The 21775-nt window shown below is 47.0% G+C and overlaps 1 protein-coding gene across 5 annotated transcripts in view; it reads left to right on the forward strand.

Moving 5' to 3' along the window:
* TENM4 (teneurin transmembrane protein 4) overlaps positions 1-21775 on the forward strand; it is a 632564-nt gene that overhangs the window by 273000 nt on the left and 337789 nt on the right. For all 5 annotated transcript variants that reach the window (XM_088668429.1, XM_088668426.1, XM_088668427.1 and 2 more), the window contains one exon: positions 7422-7694. In XM_088668429.1, coding sequence (XP_088524555.1) covers positions 7422-7694 — 273 coding nt within the window. The remainder of the gene's footprint in view (positions 1-7421; positions 7695-21775) is intronic.

The raw sequence follows: 21775 nt of genomic DNA on the forward strand, positions 1-21775 counted from the left end.
ACTCTCGTGTGAGATCACAGTGCCCCAAAATCTCACTTTATAGTCACCATGACCTCACGGCAGGTCACACACACGGCACTGGGACATGTCAGCGGGTATGGTGGCAGGGGCGTGGGTGGCACCGTGGTCTAAACCACTGAGCCTCTTGGGTTTGCTGATCGGATGGTTGGCAATTCGAATCCCCACGGCGGGGTGAGCTCCCATTGCTCTGTCCCAGCTTCTACCGACCTAGCAGTTCGAAAGCACACCAGTAGATAAATAGGTACTGCTGCTGCGAGAAGGTAAACAGCATTTTCATGTGCTTTGGTTTCCATCACAGTGTCCCGTTAAGCCAGAAGTGGTTTAGTCCTGGTGGCCACATGACCCAGAAAACTGTCTGTGGACAAACACCAGCTCCCTTGGCCTGAAAGCGAGATGAGCGCCGCAACCCCATAGTTGCCTATGATTGGACTTAACCGTCCAGGGGTCTTTTACCTTTTACCTTTATGGGGGCACCACTCACATAACAAAAACCACCAGAGTGATATCAACTTTTTCAAAAGTCAGGGGTCCGCTTTGGGGGGGGAAACAGGGGGTTCACAGAAGTTAACTCATTGAGGACCACTGATTTAGAACATCTTGTTGTTTAGTCGTGTCTGACTCTTCGTGACCCCATGGACCAGAGCACGCCAGGCACTCCTGTCTTGCACTGCCTCCCGCAGTTTGGTCAAACTCATGTCGGTAGCTTCGAGAACACTGTCCAACCATCTCGTCCTCTGTTGTCCCCTTCTCCTTGTGCCCTCAATCTTTCCCAACATCAGGGTCTTTTCCAAGGATTCTTCTCTTCTCATGAGGTGGCCAAAGTATTGGAGCCTCAGCTTCAGGATCTGTCCTTCCAGTGAGCACTCAGGGCTGATTTCCTTCAGAATTGATAGGTTTGATCTTCTTGCAGTCCATGGGACTCTCAAGAGTCTCCTTCAGCACCATAATTCAAAAGCATCAATTTAGAACATCTAGAAACATTTAAAAGCAATGACACTGGGCTGTGATTCCTGCACTTCTGGGGTTAGGCAAAATGACCCTTTATGGTCCCTTCCAACTCTACCGTTTCTATGAATATGAGGCTGAGGGAAGAAGGAGTTATTTGACTGAGGAGGTTAGGGATGTGAAAGAACACTGACTAAAAAGGGAAACAGGAGCAAGAATTGCCACTTATAAGCATCCCATATCTGGAGAAGAAATCAATTCAGTGAACACCAACCAGCAGAGGCCTGGAGCCCGGAGTCCTGACACCAAGTTAGCTGCAAATTATAAGAGGGGGAAACCTTGCTGAGTTGATCCCACAGGTAAACTTCAAGGGCGGTGCAGCTTTCTCTGTTTCATTAGCCCTTCTCCATCCTCTTGCAGCTGTGCAAGGTGGTGGGATGGGAAGGCTGTTTCTCTTGCAAGGAGGCCCAGCGGTGTTATCCGGATTAATTTATCACAGGCTCACTCCTTGTTCTCTCGACCAGCTCTGCAGAATTGGCAGAGCGGCTATCCCCAAGCCTGTCAGCGCTGTCAGGAAGCTTAATCTGTTTTAGGTAATTAAAAAAGGTGTGGAGTTCACCCTCAGCTCCTGTTCTCATGCTAGGCTGTTTGTTTCAAATAATGGCCGGGGTTTTTTTGTGTGTGATTACGGGGAGAGTTGCACCAGCCTCTCCTCTACAACCCCCCCCCCCCGTGCAATTATTAGCACATCCTTTGGGCCTGGTGCTCTCTGCAACTTCACCTCTACCTGTGGGGTAGTTTATCAATGGCACATACAGGAGCGTACAAAGTAGGGGGGGCGGAGAGGGCGGTCTGTCCCATGTGCCACTCTGGGGGGGGTGACAATATGGCCCCTGCTTCCCCCCAGCTGTAGAGCGGCCTGGTGACGCATGCGCAGCAGCCCATACGGGCTGCCACTCTCACATGCCGTCTCTACGGTCGTCTGTAAAGGCTGCCTCTCGCACGGCAACCGTACGGGCTGCTGCGCATGCATCACTGGGCAGTTCGCCCCGTCTCTCGGCGTCCTGTCCCGGATGCCAGAGAGGGTTCCTCTGCCACTGGGAGCATAGAAAATGAATAGAGAAAAGGCATTTCTCTTTTTCTAATAATCAACTTTAACTGAAGGTTTTCTACAAAAGATACAAAGAAATCACGCTAACCTGAAAAAGGAAAACAGGGGGGAAAGGATGAAAAAAGGAAGGAAAGAAAGAAAAGGAGATTACAAAGTCCTGTATCAAAATTAACTACCGTATTGGCTTGAATATAAGCCTCACTTTTTCCCCAAATTCCGACCGTGAAAAATTAAAGCGTGCCTTATATTCACAACCTTACGGTACGCAGCCAGGAGCGCAGGGCAAACAGTGCCAGGAGTGTGGCAAAGCGGTGCCCGCCCTGTGCGTAGTCCCCTGCCCAAGGTTGGGAAGGGGGAGAGAGAGGAAGGGGGAAAGCCGCCGGCAATGCAGCACAGTCTCTCCCCCCCCCCGTATGCAGCCAGGAACAGCGAGGGAGGGAGTGGCTTATATTCGGGTTTTGTTTTTTATCCTCTCCAATTTCAAAGGTGAAACCTGTATTCAGGTGCGGCTTATATCCGGGCCAATACAGTATTAACCCTTGTTCTGCACCCATCCCAGCTCTCACTGGGAGCTTCCGCCTCTTCCCCCAGCCTCTCACCCTGGAAAACCCCACCTCCCCGTGTGTATCTTTCTTGATATGAGATAGGGAACTTTAAATAGAACAAAATATAAGCATAACAAGAAAAAAGAAACAGAAAAGGAAATCAGAAAAAGAAAGTCAGATTTTAAAAAGGCTAAAAATACAGAAATAGGAAGGGCTTCCCATTCTCCATCTTCTCAATCATGTAACAATTATGTAGAATGTTCATTTTGAGAAAAGTACAGTGATACCTCAGGTTAAGTACACAATTGGTTCTGAATGTCTGTACTTAACCTGAAGCGTACTTAACCTAAAGCAAACTTTCCCATTGAAAGTAATGGAAAGTGGATTAATCCGTTCCAGACAATGAAAAACACCCCCTAAAACAGCAATTTAACACAAATTTTACTAACGAGACCATTGATCCATAAAATGAAGGCAATAATCAATGTACTGTGCTATAAAATAAATAAGACAGTATTGTAGATGGGGAAAAAACATTTACAGTGGTACCTCAGGTTAAGCACTTAATTGGTTCCGGGCTGCCATCCGCACCCCAAAAGTACTTAACCCGAGTGGCAATAGCGTTCACATGCAAAGTGCCGGTAGAGCACTTCTGCGCATGCATGCATGGCGGAACCCGTAAGTAAACACTTCCAGCTCCGCGGAGTACTTAACCTGAAAGTACTCAACCTGAAGTGTACTTAACCCGAGGTATGACTGTACCGGAATTTCTCCCTTTTTTGTAATCCCAGAACTTGCAGGCATCCAATGGATTAAGGGCAGGGAAAAGGAAGGCCTTCTTCATGCGGTGCACAGTTAAATTGTGGAACCCGCTCCCACAGGACACAGTGATGGTCATGAACCAAGATGACTTTAAAAGAAGATTGGACAAATTCATGGGGAAGAGGGCTATCGATGACTATGTTCTGCCACTCTCCACCCCTGGAGGCAGCAATTCCTCTGAATACCGGTTGCTGGAAACCACAGGAGAGAGGAGAGTTGCTCTTGTGCTCGGATCCTGCATGGAGATTTCCCACGGGGATCTGGTTAGCCACTGTGAGAGCACGATGCTGGGCTGGAATGGGCCATTGGCCTGGTCCTGCAGGCTCTTCTTGTGTTCTTAGCTAAGCAAACGCTTCCCTGTAAGGAAGAAAAACAACAGAGAGAGAGAGAGAGACGCACAATCGCCAGGTTGCTTGTGCTGAGTGGAGCACCCCAGTGCCACCTGTGTTATTGCAAAAGTCTTTCCCTGCTGGGAGCGGGCTTGTGGCGAGGCAGCTCTTTCCACAGGTGTGACCTACATAATAACACACCACAAACGAGTGTAAAAATCATAGCTATTTTTCAAACGTAGGAGTTGGAGGGAGCCGTCGGTTTAAAGGTGGAGCGGCCTGAGTTTGGAAACACGGAGCTACCAGCAAAAGAGCATTTCTGCATTGGAATTTCTCTTCCCTCTCCATAGCATGGAGTTCAGTGCAAATCATTGCTATTCATCCTCTCTCCCTATCTCCCCTCCATTTCACTGGTGATGGGGAGAAATAATAATAATAATAATAATAATAATAATAATAATAATAATAATAATAATGAAGTTATATACCGCCCTTTATCAAAAGATCACGAAGGGTCACGAAGAGTCGGACACGACTAAACGACTAAACAACAACAACATCCAAAGATCCCAGGGTGATGTACAACATCAAAAACACATTATAGAACATCAATGATAAAAACATAGTGTAAACATAGTAAAAAGCATACTGACGGCCTAACAGTAAGATAATCATCATAATAAAGAGTCCTCACCCCCACCCTTTTACAGGCCGTAAATTATTCAATAGCCATAGGCCTGAGTAAAGAATAATGTTTTTGCCTGGTGCAAAAAGCCCATTGCAGCAGCATCAGGACAAGAGCTGGAGTTAGCTATCACAAGTGGCCGATAGGATGGTAGCCAAAATGTAGCCACAACTACAAAGCACAACTACAAAGCTGCGCTCGATACCCTGCTGAGACAACTGAGATTTCCTGCCTCCGCTGCAGGGCTGTTGTCCGCAGTCCTGAACTAGTTCTGCAGTCCCTGTCCAAGGTCCTGAACCTAGCTTGGCCTTAAACTCAGCTTACGCAGACTCAGTCTATGGAAGAGCTTCCCCTCTATCCTCTTAGCTGTTCTATGCCTAGATAGCTGGAGCTATCTCAAGTGGCCGATAGGATGGTAGCCCAAATGGATCCACTGAGACACAGGAACTGGGTATCCACATGCTCAGGGGCGGGGGGAGGGTATCAGAAATTTCTTGTTAGAGAAAATGCACTGCACCCTGCACAAAATTACAGAGACCAGGTGTACGAACATAACTGCAACCAGTGCATTTTTTTCCTGGTGGGACGCAAGGGTACACATACCCCTAAACATTTTGTGAATCTTTGTACTTTTGTGCTTTTACCGTCTTTATTTTTCCTGATTTGAACTATAAAATGGTGGTTTTCTTGAGTCAAATGAGAGTACCCCTAAATGTTTATTTAGAAGGGGGGAAGCACTGGCTACACCCCATCCCCATATGAACCTGCCCAGGTAATAAGATCCTCATTGGAAGTCTCTTTGCTATAATGTGGCTCACTCGGCACAGGGCTCTGCTATCATTTGTGTGCCAAGTTGCTACTTTTTTATTCTTCCAGGCTTTATGGTGTTCTTTAACGTTTTGTGGATCATTTGATCTCCCTTCTAAGAAGTTTCCGTTGCTTCTGTTTTCCTTTTCCTCTGTACGGTTCTTTTATTTTCTTTAAATATTTGTGTAAACTTAACAAAGGCAGGGTTCATACACCGAGAAGCGGTATAGGGAGGGCTCATAGCTGAAACTCCTGGATTGTACTAGGTTGGACTAGATGACACTTGGGGTCCCTTCCAACTCTACAGTTCTATGATTCTATGAACATTGTAGTGAAAACACAAGCAGTGAAAACACAAGCAGGTGGGTTATAAAAGAATGCTATTACTAAGAGCCACAGCAATAATACCCAAACCAAATGACAGGAGTGTCCTGAAAGTATTTGGGATTAATGAGCTGGAACAAATAGAATAGAAGATTTCTGGGTACTGTATTCTCTTGCACTCTTACAATTCTGTTTGATAAAAATAAATAAAAGAGGCAGAGGGGGGCAATATGAATTTTAATAATAATAATAATAATAATAATAATAATAATAATAATAATAATAATAATTTTATTTACACCCCGCCCTTCCCAGTCAAGACCTGGCTCAGGGCGGCTAACAACAAAAATATCAAAACAAGCATAAAAGAAACAATTCAATTAAAAGACAGATTAAATACAATGTTAAAATTCAATTTTAAAATGGGAATCTACAAGTGGAACCTCATTTAAATATCTGCAGGATAAAACCTTAGGGGAGAGTAACACCGGGGTCAGACTGAGTCAGTCCAAAGGCCAAGCGGAACAGCTCCGTCTTGCAGGCCCTACGAAAAGATGACAACTCCCACTGGGCCCTAGTCTCCTGAGAGAGAGCGTTCCACCAGGTCTGGGCAAGTACTGAGAAGGCCCTGATCCTGGTCGAGGCCAGTCTAACCACCTTGTGACTCGGGATCTCCAGTATGTTATTATTTGTGGACCTTAATGTCCTCTGCGGACATTAAATGGGGCTTTTAATAGAATAACTAATTGGTGAAGACAACTTTCCAGAACAAACCTTTTGAAGAGGCAGGACTGATATTCAAATGTTTATTTATTCTGCCTTGAACCAATTATGTACCGGGTAGCTCTGCAGGTAACTAGGCAAAAATTCAAGAGCCCTTTCTTCCCAGGTAATATTTTTAGCCAGCTAAACAATCACATCTGTTCTGCTGCTGAACAGATTCTGCTGTGTGTGACCTTATTGGAGTGGAAAATATCAACAGGGCAGGTGTCTGAGCCAATGACCTGGGGGTTCCAAATGGACTTGTTTTGTGTGATGCAGAAAGTGTGTTACACACTGGACTTGAAATGGTGTTCTTGCATAGCGTGACCATAACCCCGCAGGTGCCTCCATATCCATTGATAAGAGCATAAGAGAAGGGTGGGATTTCCTGGGCTGATAGGCCCCCAGAATTCCACATCAGGATCTTGAAAGAGAGTCGGCACATGTGCAACTGTACGCACCCTGCACACATGCAACTATGCACAGCTGAGAACCTTGCAAAATGCAGGTTTCATGATAATGCGGACAGACGTTTGTACGTGAGCAAGGTCTGTTCCAATCTTTCGGAGGCTGAAGGACAGACCAGAGAGCGCAAGAACTGCTGCTTCTCCACACCAACTCAAGTTCAAAACCACCCACACGATTGTGTGGGTGGAATTGGAGGGCACAACCATATGACTCACACGGCACACTTATTTTTAAGTCAGAAAATCCGTTGAATTGGAGCAGGCAAGAGTGTTGTACTTGGACCAGAGAAGCAATGTTCAAATTCTTGTTCAGCTCTCACCCTGGGTTGGAGAACCAGTGGCCCTCCAGCGTGTTGCTGGGCTAAAACTCCCATAATCCCTGGTTGTCGGCCATGTTGGCAGGGACTGATGGGGTCTGGACTCTGGCAATATATGGCAGGGCACAGGCTCCCCAACCCTGATACATCTCCAATGGAAGGTTCACACGGTGTAAAATATAATCCTCTGGTAAATGTCTCCATTATCCCTCTTTGGTGGACATCCCACAATGTTCTGCTCTCTTCTTCTTCTTTCCCAACCCCCTCTCCCCCATTTCTGCCCCAGGAGCCAACTTTTCATTGCGAGAGCTGGGCCTCGAAGACGTATCGCCTCCGCCGCACGGGACTCTGTACCGGACAGATATAGGGCTGCCCCACTGCGGCTACTCCATCAGCGCCGGCTCGGACGCCGACACGGAAGCCGACGCGGTCATGTCCCCGGAGCACCCTGTGAGGCTGTGGGGGCGCAACCCCAAGTCGGGCCGCAGCTCCTGCTTGTCCAGTCGAGCCAACTCCAACCTCACCCTCACCGATACGGAACACGACAACACCGAAACCGGTAAGAGAGACCGCCAGGGAGATACCGGTGCTTCTGTTCTGCTACTTACAAAGACTCTTCTGTCCATCTGTTTGTCTTCCATCCTGTTGTTTTGTGTCCCAGTCTTGTTTTTTGTCTTCTAGGCTTGCGGTGGGGAATTATTAGGGTCCTCTGGATGTTGCTAGCCTGCCTCCATCAGCCTCAGCCCATAGAATGGGCCGGCTCAGCCATTAGCCTCTGTGGGGCAGTCGCCTCAGGCTGCAGGTTGCGGAAAGCTGGGAGGGGCGTTCTCCTCTGGGGAGTACACTGCTTACCACCTTCTGAGCTTATCGCCCATCAGTGGCGTGTGGTAAAATATTTCATAGGGGAACAGTTAGGGCCAGAGGTGCCAGCTTACAAGGGTGACTGGGGGGGGGTTCCAATGTTGTGTGTGTGGCATTGCACATGTGAGCATAGTGCCTTCTTCCCTAAGCTGGGCAGAAGCTTCCTGGGCTTTGGGAAGGAGGTGCCAGGGGAACATTTAGGGGACTAGACCAGCCCCCCCCCAGTCCACTGACTGCACCCGACTGTCACCCATGGTCACTGCCTGGGAAGTGCAAGGCCACCTTTTCCTCTTTGACTTGCTTTTCTCTCCCCCACTGCCTTAAGTTGTCTGCCCAGGCCATCCCGAGTTGCTTCAGGTAGCAGTGGAGGAGGATGAAGCAGGGACCCCTAAGGAGGAGACGGCTGGGAGCACCGTTTTCTGTGTCGCTTCATGCAACAAATTGCCTTGGGCTGGCCCTGGCCAGGCACAATGGGAGTTGTAGTCTATTCATGTCTGGGTGGGGACAACAGGTTCTCCAGCAGCTCGGGGGGGGGGGTGATTTGGTTATGAGAAATGGTGTAGGAGAAACGGGGGCAGAATAGTATTCTTTTTGTACTTCACCTGCGTGGCCCTAAAACGTTCAGTGGCGTTGTGCTACGAAAAAGGCTCCCGTTTTGCTTATCGTGGAAAAGCAGAGGTAGTTCAGCAGCCACTGAGCTCTTTGCAGGGCCAATTCAGCAAAAAAGAAAAAAAAGAAAAAGAAAAAAACCATGGAAAAATGCCACCCAAACTCCTGCATTTGAAATTTCACCCTATCAAGCATTTTCTCCTCTCATTTTCCTCCCCGCTTTCCTTATCTCTCAAACTGATATCCTAGCAGATCATTTTCCAAGCCCATCTCGGCTGACTCCCGCCACTTATGTAAATAACCCCGGCTTCTCTCTCTTTGAGGCGGGGGGAGGGAATGGAGTATTTTTAGAAACTTGTCTTTTATGAAAACTTGAAGGTCACAGGGTGTTTCCCCTTATTCTTTCACCTCCTCAGTTTCGTCTCCCTGGCTGGGGAGATGTCTCCCAGTTGTGGAGATTTGGCGGTAGAATGCACATTTCAGGGTGAACAGTACTGTGAGAGAGAGTGTGCCGCAGTATACAATTTCGGCTTGACCACAGCGTATTTAAAGCGGGAAGGAAGGGTGGGCAGGTGGGAAACACATCCCGAAGCAGCAGCCGTTGCAAGGGATGTCCGTGCTCCTTTTTACACCTTTAATTAAACGGCTCCATTGCCAGTTTCTTAATATAGAGCAGGGATTGTTGGCCACAGAGGGGACTGGGATTTTGTTCTGAACACTCGCATGGAATAAGTGAAGCGGTTCTCTCCCTGCTGCTACTTTCCACAGCTGGATTGGGTAGCATATGGCGATTTAAAGTAAAATTGGGGGTTTGGGGGGGGTTGCTTTCTGTATATGAAGACTTGTGAAACTGATTCCTCACATGCTGCCCCCTCGTTTTCTGTTTTAATTTCTGTGACTGAGCCCTATTAAGGTTCTGTTCCGTCATAACGAAGATGTCATGTGAGGGTGGGCGAGGGTGTGTTTAAAAACAAACAAACAAACAATTATCTGTGGAACAGGGAGATAGATTCCTTAGCCTAGGGGTGGCAGACATTTTTCAGCCAGAGGGTCACATTTCCTTCTGGGTGATCTTCTGGGGCCACAAGTTATTGTGATTATTATTCAGGAAAGTTTGTAATGGTTGATGTCTTATTGTGTTTTTAATCTCTGGCGATCACTCATAGCCGAGTAAGATTGTCTTCCATAAACACGGTTTTAAAAGTGAGTCCATAAGTGACTGTGGAGGCCAATTCTGGATCCACACGTCCTTCCACAGTGGGGACATTGGTTTCCAGGCAGGAGTTGATCATGGTGAGGGTTTGCAAAGTGTGCCTTCCTTTTAGTGAGCTTCTCCCTTTTGTCCTGAGTTCGAGTGTCTTCAAAACCCATGACACCTTTGGTAAAGGCTGTTCTCCAATTGGACCGCTCACAGGCCAGTGTTTCCCAGTTGTCGGTATTTATACTATATTTTTTAAGATTTGTCTTGAGAGAGTCCTTGAACCTCATTTGTTGACCACCAGCATTACGCTTTCCATTTTTAAGTTTGGAATAGAGTAGTTGCTTTGGAAGACGATAATCAGGCATCCAAACAACATGACCAGTCCAATGAAGTTGATGTTGAACAAGCATCGCTTCAACGCTGGTGATCTTTGCTTCTACCAGTACACTGGCATTAGTTAGCCAATGTGTTTTTAATATTTTGTTGGGAGCTGCCCAGAGTGGCTGGGGCAACCCAGTCAGATGAGTGGCATATAACAAATAAAATTATTTATTATTATTATTATATGACACCCCCCATGCGAAGATGCTAGTGGTGGATGGGATCCGAAGCAAGAGTGTAAGAAGCAGATGAATGAATATGTTACCTTTGCACACACAAACACCCCTTTCTCTCCTCCAATATGGCAGGTGAGTCCAAGGATGAATCAAGAAGCAACTTGGAGGTGCTGATCTGCAGGTGGGTCAGAGAGGAAGGGATCAGGGAAACAAAACAGAAACAGAAGCTCCCTCACAACTAAGGATCCTTACTGCAGATCCCAAGAGCTGCTCGCAAAATGACTTTGAGGGTTTTACAGGGGAAATATTTCCTCAGATGTGACAATTGTGCTAAAAGTAAGCTCAAAGCGACTCAAGGAATGAGTGAGCTTACCGGATGCATTTTATCGGTCAATATTAATTGCTGACCGTATTGATAGAACGTATAGCCTTTAGCTGTAGTCAATGCAGAGTTTTATAAAGCTGCCATCAGCAGCAGAGTTTATGGGGGCCATTAAAGCCAATTTTTCTCCCACTGCATGTTAACATCAGCAACTTTTGTTATGTTTCCTTATTAGTTATGCAAAATAAATAATCAGTATTGAATTCTGATGTCTATACACCCAGAGCCTTCTGCATAGTTTTATTGCTTGGTGCTTTCAAAAAGCAGTATAGCAAATCCCACCCGCTAAAAGAGCCCACACTGTCTAAAACTTTCTAGGTTAAAGGCCCCAAACCTGGCTGAAAACACATGTTTTTGCCTGGAACCTAAAAGCATACCTGCCAAGTTCGGGACATAAAGATCCGGGATCGGCAGCAGGCGCATGACCGGAAGTTACGTGACGCAACTTCCGGTGGCGCTTCGCCCTTCTATGGGCACCAGAAAATGGCGGCGCCAGTGCCAGAAGTCGCTTCCGCGCATGACCGGAAACACGTAAAAGCGACTTCCGGCGCCGGCGGCGGCATTTTCTGATGCCCATAGAAGGGCAAATCGCCACCGGAAGTCGCGTCACGCAACTTCCGGTCATGCACAGAAGCGACTTCCGGCGCCGGCGCTGCCATTTTCTGGTGCCCATAGAAGGGCAAAGCGGCACCAGAAAAATGGCCGCCGGGTAGAAGCCGATTTAAGGGACAATACCGGGATTTTTCACTAAACGGGAGACCGCCGGGAAACGGTAAGAAAAAAGGGGTTTTCCCAGCGGAAACGGGATACTTGGCAGCTATGCCTAAAAGTGGTTGGTGGTGGTTCCAGGCATCCATTGCGGTGCTGTTGATGGACATTCCACCAGACCAATGAACATTCCAGGTATCCGGCAAGCTACAGACCCTGGGTCTGTTTTCTCTGCATCCCTGTAATTATGTGGCTTGGCTTAACCATAAATAAGGTGTTCAATTTTTTTACAATCCAATTTTCAATTAAGGGATCATTTGCAGCTTTTCGTTTATGTGCCGTCGTGGTTCGTGGCAATTCTTTACTTCTAACTGAGCAGGAAGAAGTATTTCTGGGATTTCTGTGCGGGCATCATCGTACATTCGGTGAGATCCTAAGCATGTGTTCAGGGAGGCTTCCTCTCAGTAACGGGTGCTCTGAAGTGTATTGCTGAAGTATAGGTGGGTTCCCATGAGGCAAGACACAGTGATAACAGCAAGAACCTTTATTGAACTTACAAAACTGGACAACAGGGGCAAAGCAACTGCTTATGTGCATTTCTGAAGGCCTGGGTCACTCCCACTCCCAACGTGATTGGCTGTCTAAACTTCCAAGCTACGAATCAGGACTCAGAGTTTAAGGGCCAATGGCAGAGGCCCAAATCCTGAAATGTTCCCTGATTGGATCAGAACAAAGGGGCTCAGAATCCTTAGTCCAGACTCAAGCTCAGGTAAACACAGACCACTGAATACATAACAATTGCCTCCTTCAGTGGAGGGGAGAACATCACTATCATGGCAAGTAGCCACTGAGAGTCTTCTCATTATCTCCACTTAACCTCAAAATACAGCTTTATTATTGGAAGTGCATAAAAGCATAGAATTGCAGGGTTGGAAGGGACCCTGAGGGTCTTCCAGTCCAACCCCCTGCAATGCAGGAGTATTTTGCCCAACATGGGGCTTGAACTCACGACCCTGAGATTGAGAGTCCCATGGCTCAGTCTATAGCTCATGGGTCTCTTAACCTCAGGGTTGTGGGTTCGGACCCCTGACTGGGCAAAAGATTCCTGCATTGCAGGGCAGGGAGTTGGACAAGATGAAACTCATAGTCCCTTCTAGCTCTACAATTCTATATTTCTATATGTGGGAGAGTGCATTTGCCCTTTGTGACCTGCTTGTGGGCTTCCCAGAGGAACCTGGCTGGCCATTTTGGAAAATGCGATGCTGGACTTTATGGGCCTTTGGTCTGAACCAACAGAGTTCTTCTTATGGTCGCAGGTTCTTAACAGCATAGTTTTTTTTGGCACCTGGGTGTCAGGGGCTGGACTGAGGAGGGATGGTGAGGACTCCCCCCCCCCCCGTTCTCCTGAACCTTCCCAAGAACAAGATAACAGTATAGAATTACAATAGTGGTTTGCAGAAGGTCATAGTTCAGAGGCTGCAGAGGAGAGAAGCCGGGGAATATTGGCCGGGGAACAGCAGGAAGAAGAAGAAACAGGGGAGAGACAGATGACAGACTCAGTGTCTTTGGAAAGCATTCCTGACCCCACCACCAGGACAAGGCAGGCATTGAGAGTAGAAGAACAGAAAGCTCAGAGGCAAAAAGCTCAGATCAGACATCACAGGGATTATGTAGAAGAGGAGAGGCCAAGGGCGTACCCACCATGCGGCAAATTAGGGCAGCTGCCCTACTCTAGAAGCAGGGCTGGTGGGCAGAGGCGGAGCACAGCCCGGCGGAGCGCGAGTTCGCCATTCCCGCCGCACCGCGCTGCGCCCTCCCTCCAGCTCCCCGTCGCGCCCTCTGGCAAGGCCAAGCGCGGCGGGGAACCAGAGAGCGCGGCGCGGCGGGCGGGAATGCCGAACTCGCGCTCCGCTGGGCTGGGCTCCGCCTCCGCCCACCAGCCCTGCTGCTAGGGAGGGGCACAGCCCGGCGGAGCGCGAGTTCGCCGTTCCCGCCCGCCGCGCTGCGCCCTCCCTCCAGCTCCCCGTCGCGCCCTCTGGCAAGGCCAAGCGCGGCGGGGAACCAGGGAGCGCGGCGCGGTGGGCGGGAACGCCGAACTCGCGCTCCGCTGGGCTGGGCTCCGCCTCCGCCCACCAGCCCTGCTGCTAGGGAGGGGCACAGCCCGGCGGAGCGCGAGTTCGCCGTTCCCGCGCGCTGCCCACTTTGTGGCCCCTCCCCTTCCGTGCCTTGGCCCCTCCCCTTGCCCCCCCCTAGTTTTGACCCATGGGAGAGGCGGAGTGGGTGGGACTTTTCTCGGAGCAATACCAGTACAGTGGCACCTTGGTTCTCAAACTTAATCCGTTCTGGAAGTCTGTTCCAAAACCAAAGCGTTCCAAAACCAAGGCACGCTTTCCCATAGAAAGTAATGCAAAACAGATTAATCTGTTCCAGACTTTTAAAAACGACCCCTAAAACAACAATTTAACATGAATTTTACTATCTAACGAGACCATTGATCCAAAAAAGGAAAGCAATAATCAATGTACTGTGCTATAAAATGAATAAAACAGTATTGTAGATGATTAATATTAAAATTTAAAAAAATTCTTACCTGCACTGATGATAGACATTGTTTGGATGGGGGGCTTTTATCCATTTCAGCAGTCGCACAATCAGTCAATCAATCAATCAATCAATCAGTAGCTGAACTGGGTTCCACACAGTCACAAAAACAAATTAACTGAAAAATCCTCAAAATATATTAAAAAACGCAAAATAAAAAGCAAAAACAAAAGCACCAAATATAAGCTCCAAATAGCAACTTAGAACACTGCAATCAGAAACGGACGGCTTGAATTACAATTGGGGGGGGGGATTAGCAGCACAACAGGAAACACATGGGGGGGGCGTAAAACAGAGCATGTTTGGCTTCCGGAAAAAGTTTGAAAACCGGAACACCTACTTCTGGTTTTGCAGCGTTCGGGTTCCAAGTTGTTCGTGAACTTAGCTGTTCAAAAACCGAGGTACCACTGTATTCTAAGAGAGACTACATTCCTTCGTCTCTCTCTGTGAATATTGAATAAATGACTTAGTAAGAACTCTTCTTGTTTATCTACTCCTTGGCTGCCACCGTGGGAGGAATCGGATTCCTTGAAGCCTGATACTGGGATTGATACTGGATAATTTCCCCAACCAGGCCAGCCCAATTTCCGAAGCAACCCAAACAGGTGATTGGAGTGACCATTTCCAGCAGGTGGGTCTTGGGGTGTGACGTTCCTTTAAGAAATGGCTATAAGGTGATCTTTGCCAAGAGATTTACTTCAAAGGTGCTGCTAGTCTCTGTTCTGCTACTTCCCTGCAGTTCTGCACTTCTCCCAAGGCTCCTCTGCTTATCAATATGCACAAGGTGCTGTCGTTTATCGATTAAGCCCTACCTCGTTCCGAGGTGATTTCATAGACATGCTCAATAACACCGGCTTCAGACCAGAGAGTTGGCCAATAAACATGGACTGTCATTGACCTTTGATGCAACCTTCACACTTATCTCTGTGGCAAATCAGAGGAACTCATTCCGGAGCTCATTTGGAAGATGTCTGCTAGTAGTGCATATTAATATACCAGGCAGAATCCTGTTTCATCAGGAAATTGAAGGAGATGACCTGTAGACCAAACCAAAGGACAGGCACACCAGCAAACGCTTTTATAGTGGGACACACAACTTGTGTTTGTTATCTGTGGAACGACAGATACCTAGGAACTCTGCATCAGGAATGGGGGACCTGTAGACCAGGCATCCCCAAACTGCGGCCCTCCAGAAGTTTTGGCCTACAACTCCCATGATCCCTAGCTAACAGGACCAGTGGTCAGGGATGATCATCATCATCATCATCACTTTTAATTTGTATACCGCCTTTCTATCATACAATACTCAAAGCGGATTACAAGCTGAAGAAACAGTGAGGCAAGGCAGGTGGAAGGAGGCCTTGCCTGATGGAGTCTCTCCCCTCACAGTTCTTCCTCCAGGCACAGCTTCCTTATGAGGAGTCCCAGGGCCGGAGGGGGCGAGGCAAGGCAGGTGGAAAGAGGCCTTGCCTGATGGAGTCTCTCCCCTCACAGTTCTTCCTCCAGGCACAGCTTCCTTATGAGGAGTCCCAGGGCCGGAGGGGGCGAGGCAAGGCAGGTGGAAAGAGGCCTTGCCTGATGGAGTCTCTCCCCTCTATGATGGGAATTGTAGTCCAAAACATCTGGAGGGCCGAAGTTTGGGGATGCCTGCTGTAGACCTTCAGATTTTGGAAGACTCCCAGCTCCCTTCAAGGGTCTAGAAGGCAAGCCTTATGAGGAACGGTTGAAGGAGCTGGGTATGTTTAGCCTGGATAAGAGGAGGCTGAGAGGAGATATGATAGCCATCTTCAAATATCTCAAGGGTTGTCATGTGGGGAATGGAGCAAGCTTGTTTTCTCCTGCTCTAGAGGGCAGGACTCAAACCAATGGCTTCAAGTCACTTGAAAGAAGATTCTGACTCAACATTTGGGAGAACTTTCTGATGGTGCCTCCAGAACCCAGCTGCAACTTGTTTCTCCCTTGTTTCATCCCTTGGATGAGGAAGGTCCCCTTTTTATTTGGCACCCATTGGCTAACATTTCTGTGATTTCTCACCTCTCCTTTCTTCCCACAGCTGTATTATTTAGTTAACTAGTTAGTTATTAAATTTATATACCACCCTTCATCCAAAGATCACAGGGAAGTTTACAAAATATTATCACGTATTTTGCTTTAAATGCTAGCTATGTTCTTTACACTTTACAGAGCTTAAGGGTATATTGCTCATAGAAATCTACAGGCAATTTCCGGGGAAACGATTTAGTGAGCTCACATCCTGAATTATTTGCAAAGAGTTTACGCAAAGTTGGCTATCTAAGGAGCATTCGTTCTAATGTGCTTGCAGGGAGGTTAGCTGATGTTGCGTCGAAGCAAGTGTTATCCCAAAATTTTCCCAGGCATTTTCGCCACTGCTTTTCTAATCAGCTGTTGTTGTTGTTGTTTAGTCGTTTAGTTGTGTCCGACTCTTCGTGACCCCATGGACCATAACACACCAGGCACTCCTGCCTCCCGCAGTTTGGTCAAACTCATGTTCGTAGCTTCGAGAACACTGTCTAACCATCTCATCCTCTGCCGTCCCCTTCTCCCTGTGCCCTCAATTTTTCCCAACATCAGGGTCTTTTCCAGGGACTCTTCTCTTCTCATGAGGTGGCCAAAGTATTGGAGCCTCAGCTTCACGATCTGTCCTTCCAGGGAGCACTCAGGGCTGATTTCCTTCAGAATGGATAGGTTTGATCTTCTTGCAGTCCATGGGACTCTCAAGAGTCTCCTCCAGCACCATAATTCAAAAGCATCAATTCTGTGGTGATCCGCCTTCTTTATGGTCCAGCTCTCACTTCCATACATCACTACTGGGAAAACCATAGCTTTAACTATACGGACCTTTGTCGGCAAGGTGATGTCTCTGCTTTTTAAGATGCTGTCTAGATTTGTCATTGCTTTTCTCCCAAGAAGCAGGCGTCTTTTAATTTCGTGACTGCTGTCACCATCTGCAGTGATCAAGGAGCCCAAGAAAGTAAAATCTCTCACTGCCTCCATTTCTTCCCCTTCTATTTGCCAGGAGATGATGGGACCAGTGGCCATGATCTTGGTTTTTTTGATGTTGAGCTATAACCACGTAACTTGAATACCATCGAGTCTGGCAGTGACCTATGTAACAGGGTTTTGCTTTGTGTTTTTAAGAAGCAGGCTGCCTTCTTGACTCATAAGGGGAGGGACAAGACTGGCAGCTGATCACTGGATCATTGTCTAGGCTTCTCCCTCCTCGCATTAGCCTAGATGATTTGCTATCCCTCTTCAGGGCCGGCTCTAGGTAGACCCCCGGTGGCACAGGGCGCGCGGAAACCATGCTGCACCCTGCGAGGGCGGGGGCGCTGGAGCGATCTCCCCCCTGCGCGCAACCTGCTCGAGACTGCCCTGTCCCTCTTCATAGTGTTTTATGTAAACTGAGATGCTGGATGTGAATTAGGCTTGCATCACAAGGGAAAAAAGAACTGCATTCACAGCTCTTGAACTGATATGTTGATCTTCTTAACTCGTATTCAGTGATGCTTTTTACTATGACCTTTGGCTGGTATTGTTACCTTCCTGATGCATAGATTTCCTCTGTTGCATCAGCTTTTAATATATTTATGCATACCAATTGCCCTTAAAACTTTCAATGCTGGGGATAGGAAGCAAAACAATTTAAGACATAATACCTGTGTGATATGGCTGATCATCCAGTGTTGCTGGCAAACATTAGGAGGCAGCATTATTGTAAAGAGCCAATTACTTTCTTTTTTTATGAGCATTGTATATTTGGAAAGTAATAAAGCCGAGTTATAAAACCTAGATGATTATGACGCTCAGAAATGTTTTGCATTTTAAGAGGCAGAGGGTATCCTTTTAATTGCATCCAAGCTCCCATCAACCAATGATTAGTTACTTTCCGAGCAATAAACATTACCTGAGAAGCAATAAAAGGATGGGCAGAAAAGTTATTTGACAAGTGGGAGGGAAGCATGGCTTTTATGCTTGAGATCTTCAGAGTCCTGAGGGCAATCTTTATTTTTGCAACATGTTTCCTTCATGACCTTGGACAAGCTGCAGGCCTGCTTCCTTCCACTGTGGGTCTTCCTTCCCAAGCTTCTATAGATGAGCTTCCTTTATAGCAGGGGTATTCAATCTGGTACCCTCCCAATCTGTTGGGATTAAAACTCCCATCAGCCCGTCAACATGGCCAATAGTAGTTGTAGGCCAACAAAATCTGGAGGTGACCCTGTGGGATACTTTTGCTTTATAGGATGGCCTTTGAGTTTTAAACCATTTGGTGGAAAAGTGAATTGCTCATTGTTTTAAAATCTCAAAAGCTGGCACATTGCTTTAGGTGTTTTAGATACTAACCAACATTAAGGATGTATTGTAAGTCTCCCTGATTTCAGTGGAAGAGACTAAGTGAAGCATTCCCAATGAAAACAATGGAATCTACTCATGCTTAACTTTAGACCGAACAATATTTGGATTGTTCGAAATGTCGTTCAGGAAAGCCCACTTTTTCTGCCTTATCAAGGAACACTTAATAGGGGTTACTTTAAAAACAGTGGTATAAATAATTGGATGATAGAAAACAAGTCTCCATCTCTTTCTCTCTCCTTTTTTTTTTATAAATGGACTTGCCCTTGAAATTCTCATGAGCCTGCTCAATTTTTACCAGCTGTGGATCTGGCAATTACAGGGTTTGTGAACTCATTCCTTGTTTGACAGGTTCAATTTGGAATTTGAGGTTAAACCACCCCTAGTTGAAACCATGTGACAGCCAAGCTGGCTTTTGCACCCAAAGCCACAAATATGGGCAGAGGGAGCTTTGGTCTAAATTCAGCCCAGGTTTCTCATCCTTCACAGAAGACTTTGTTTTCTTTTGGACAAGCTGGTCTGAGTTTCAGGCCTGTAATTTTAATTCCCCCCCCAAACCCACTACAATGAACGTCGTTCAGGTGAAGTTTTCTTTCTTTCTTTCTGGAGACAGAAATAGGAAAGATCTTCAAAGTGGCTTAACCGCAGCCGCCTTCACCTCTTCCATGTGGGCAACCCCACATCCAGTTCCTTAGATAGAAACTGTGGGTATCATCTTGGAAATCACACAAGGCCATGATTTTGCTCTAATGATAGCCACTGAACTGCACACACACTCTCTTCCAGGCACCACATTTGCCGTGAAACCATGAGGTGATATCTTGCCTATTCTTTGATCTTGCACTGTCAAGGAACGTCTTGTTTTAGACATGTGGCCCACTAGCAAAGTGGTTTGAGAGGAGGAGCCAATGTTGTGTCCTCCAGATGTTTCAGACTGCAACACCCATTCGGCCCATCAGCATGGCTTAACAGTCAGGGATTATGGGAGTTGTAGTCCAACAACATCTGTCGCGAATGCTTTAGTTGAAATTCCTGCATTTCTTGGGATCCCTTCCAATTCTACAATTCTATGAACATCTGGAGGGCATCAGGTTGGGGAAACTGCCCTGCATCTTTTTCGTTCAGCTTTTCGTCCCCACGCCGAGCACAAACTGTGTGCGGCCAATGCTGGTTTTCAGCTTGGCAATTTCAAGGGGTTCATCCAGCTGTCTTTTTTTCTCTTGGTGAGAGCCAAGTGATGTGTGCGGTGAGTGTTACAGGGGTCTTATCTTACCTGCAACATATTTTTGATTCTTTTCCATCCTGCTTTGCCCGTAGGTTATTTAAAGTCAACAGCTAAAACAAAACAAAAACTCTGATGCTGAATGAATTGCTAATATGGTCATTTCTGCACACACACAAAAACAAATCTAATTTGCAGCAGATGAAAAATTGAAGCTGTTCCTTAAATGAGCAAGTGCTTGAAAATCGAGGAACTGTTTAAACAAAATGGCAACTGTAACCATGTCATAACTTTCATGCAGTTAGCAAATGTTTGTGTGTGTTTCGAGCAAACAGTTGTGCAGTGATTCTCTTTTCAAGACTCGGACCTAGATGTTGTTTGTTGTTTAGTCGTTTAGTCGTGTCTGACTCTTTGTGACCCCATGGACCAGAGCACGCCAGGCACTCCTGTCTTGCACTGCCTCCCGCAGTTTGGTCAAACCCATGTTCGTAGCTTCGAGAACACTGTCCAACCATCTTGTCCTCTGTCGTCCCCTTCTCCTTGTGCCCTCCATCTTTCCCAACATCAGGGTCTTTTCCAAGGATTCTTCTCTTCTCATGAGGTGGCCAAAGTATTGGAGCCTCAGCTTCACGATCCGTCCCTCCAGTGAGCACTCTGGGCTGATTTCCTTCAAAGTGGATAGGTTTGATCTTCTTGCAGTCCATGGGACTCTCAAGAGTCTCCTCCAGCACCATAATTCAAAAGCATCAATTCTTCGGCGATCAGCCTTCTTTATGGTCCAGCTCTCACTTCCATACATCACTACTGGGAAAACCATAGCTTTAACTATACGGACCTTTGTAGGCAAGGTGATGTCTCTGCTTTTTAAGATGCTCTCTAGGTTTGTCATTGCTTTTCTCCCAAGAAGCAGGCGTCTTTTAATTTCGTGACTGCTGTCACCATCTGCAGTGATCAAGGAGCCCAAGAAAGTAAAACCTCTCACTTCTCCTTATATTTGCCAGGAGGTGATGGGACCAGTGGCCATGTTCTTGGTTTTTTTGATGTTGAGCTTCAGACCATATTTTGCGCTCTCCTCTTTCACCCTTATTAAAAGGTTCTTTATTTCCTCCTCACTTTCTGCCATCAAGGTTGTGTCATCTGCATATCTGAGGTTGTTGATATTTCTTCCGGCAATCTTAATTCCGGATTGGAATTCATCTAGTCCAGCCTTTCGCATGATGAATTCTGCATATAAGTTAAATAAGCAGGGAGACAATATACAACCTTGTCGTACTCCTTTCCCAATTTTATGGCCCATGGATTAGGGCAAAATACTGGGCAAGGTTTCCCCCAAGGGGAAAATACTGGGCAAGGTTTCCCCCAAGGTATCTTCTATGTGTAATGGGCTCCCGGGGAAAAGCTGTCCCATGAGCCCTTGCTGCAGAAGGGAGGGGAAAGCCTATAGAAGATTGCTTCCCCTGGAGCTCACAGCCATTTTGCTTTGAGAGCTTCCCACCTGCCTGCCCTCAGGTTAGAGCAATTTGGGGTTGCTGGTTGACAGGACCGGAAATTATTATTTTTCTCTCAATCTGACTGGCACTTTGTTGTTGTTGTTGCTGTTGTTGTTGTTGCTGCTGTTGTTGTTTGTTTTGCCTTTCCCTCAGTGAAATTACGGGTTTCCTTTGTTAGGCGGAATAACGTTTGTATGAGGGTGGAATTAGCATTGGGCATGATCAACATGGCATAGGTAAAAGGTTTTTTTTAAAAAAAAGGTAAAGGAACCCTGGATGATTAAGTCCAGTCAAAGGTGACTATGGGGTTGCGACGCTCATCTTGCTTTCAGGCCAAGGGAGCCGGCGTTTGTCCACAGGCAGCTTTCTGGGTCATGCGGCCAGCAGGACTAAACCGCTTCTAGTGCAACAGGACACCGTGGCAGAAACCAGAGCACACGGAAACACCGTTTACCTTCCCACCACAGTGATACCTATTTATCTACTTGCACTGGCGTGCTTTCAAACTGCTAGGTTGGAAGGAGCTGGGACTGAGCAACAGGAGCTCACCCCATTGTGGGGATTCGAACCGCCAACCTTCTGATCGTCAAGCCCAAGAGGCTCAGTGGTTTAGACCCCACCGTCACCCGTGTCTCTTA

Source organism: Zootoca vivipara, chromosome 4 (assembly GCF_965207765.1).
Source record: "Zootoca vivipara chromosome 4, rZooViv2.hap1.1, whole genome shotgun sequence".
Classification (NCBI taxonomy): Eukaryota; Metazoa; Chordata; class Lepidosauria; order Squamata; family Lacertidae; genus Zootoca; species Zootoca vivipara.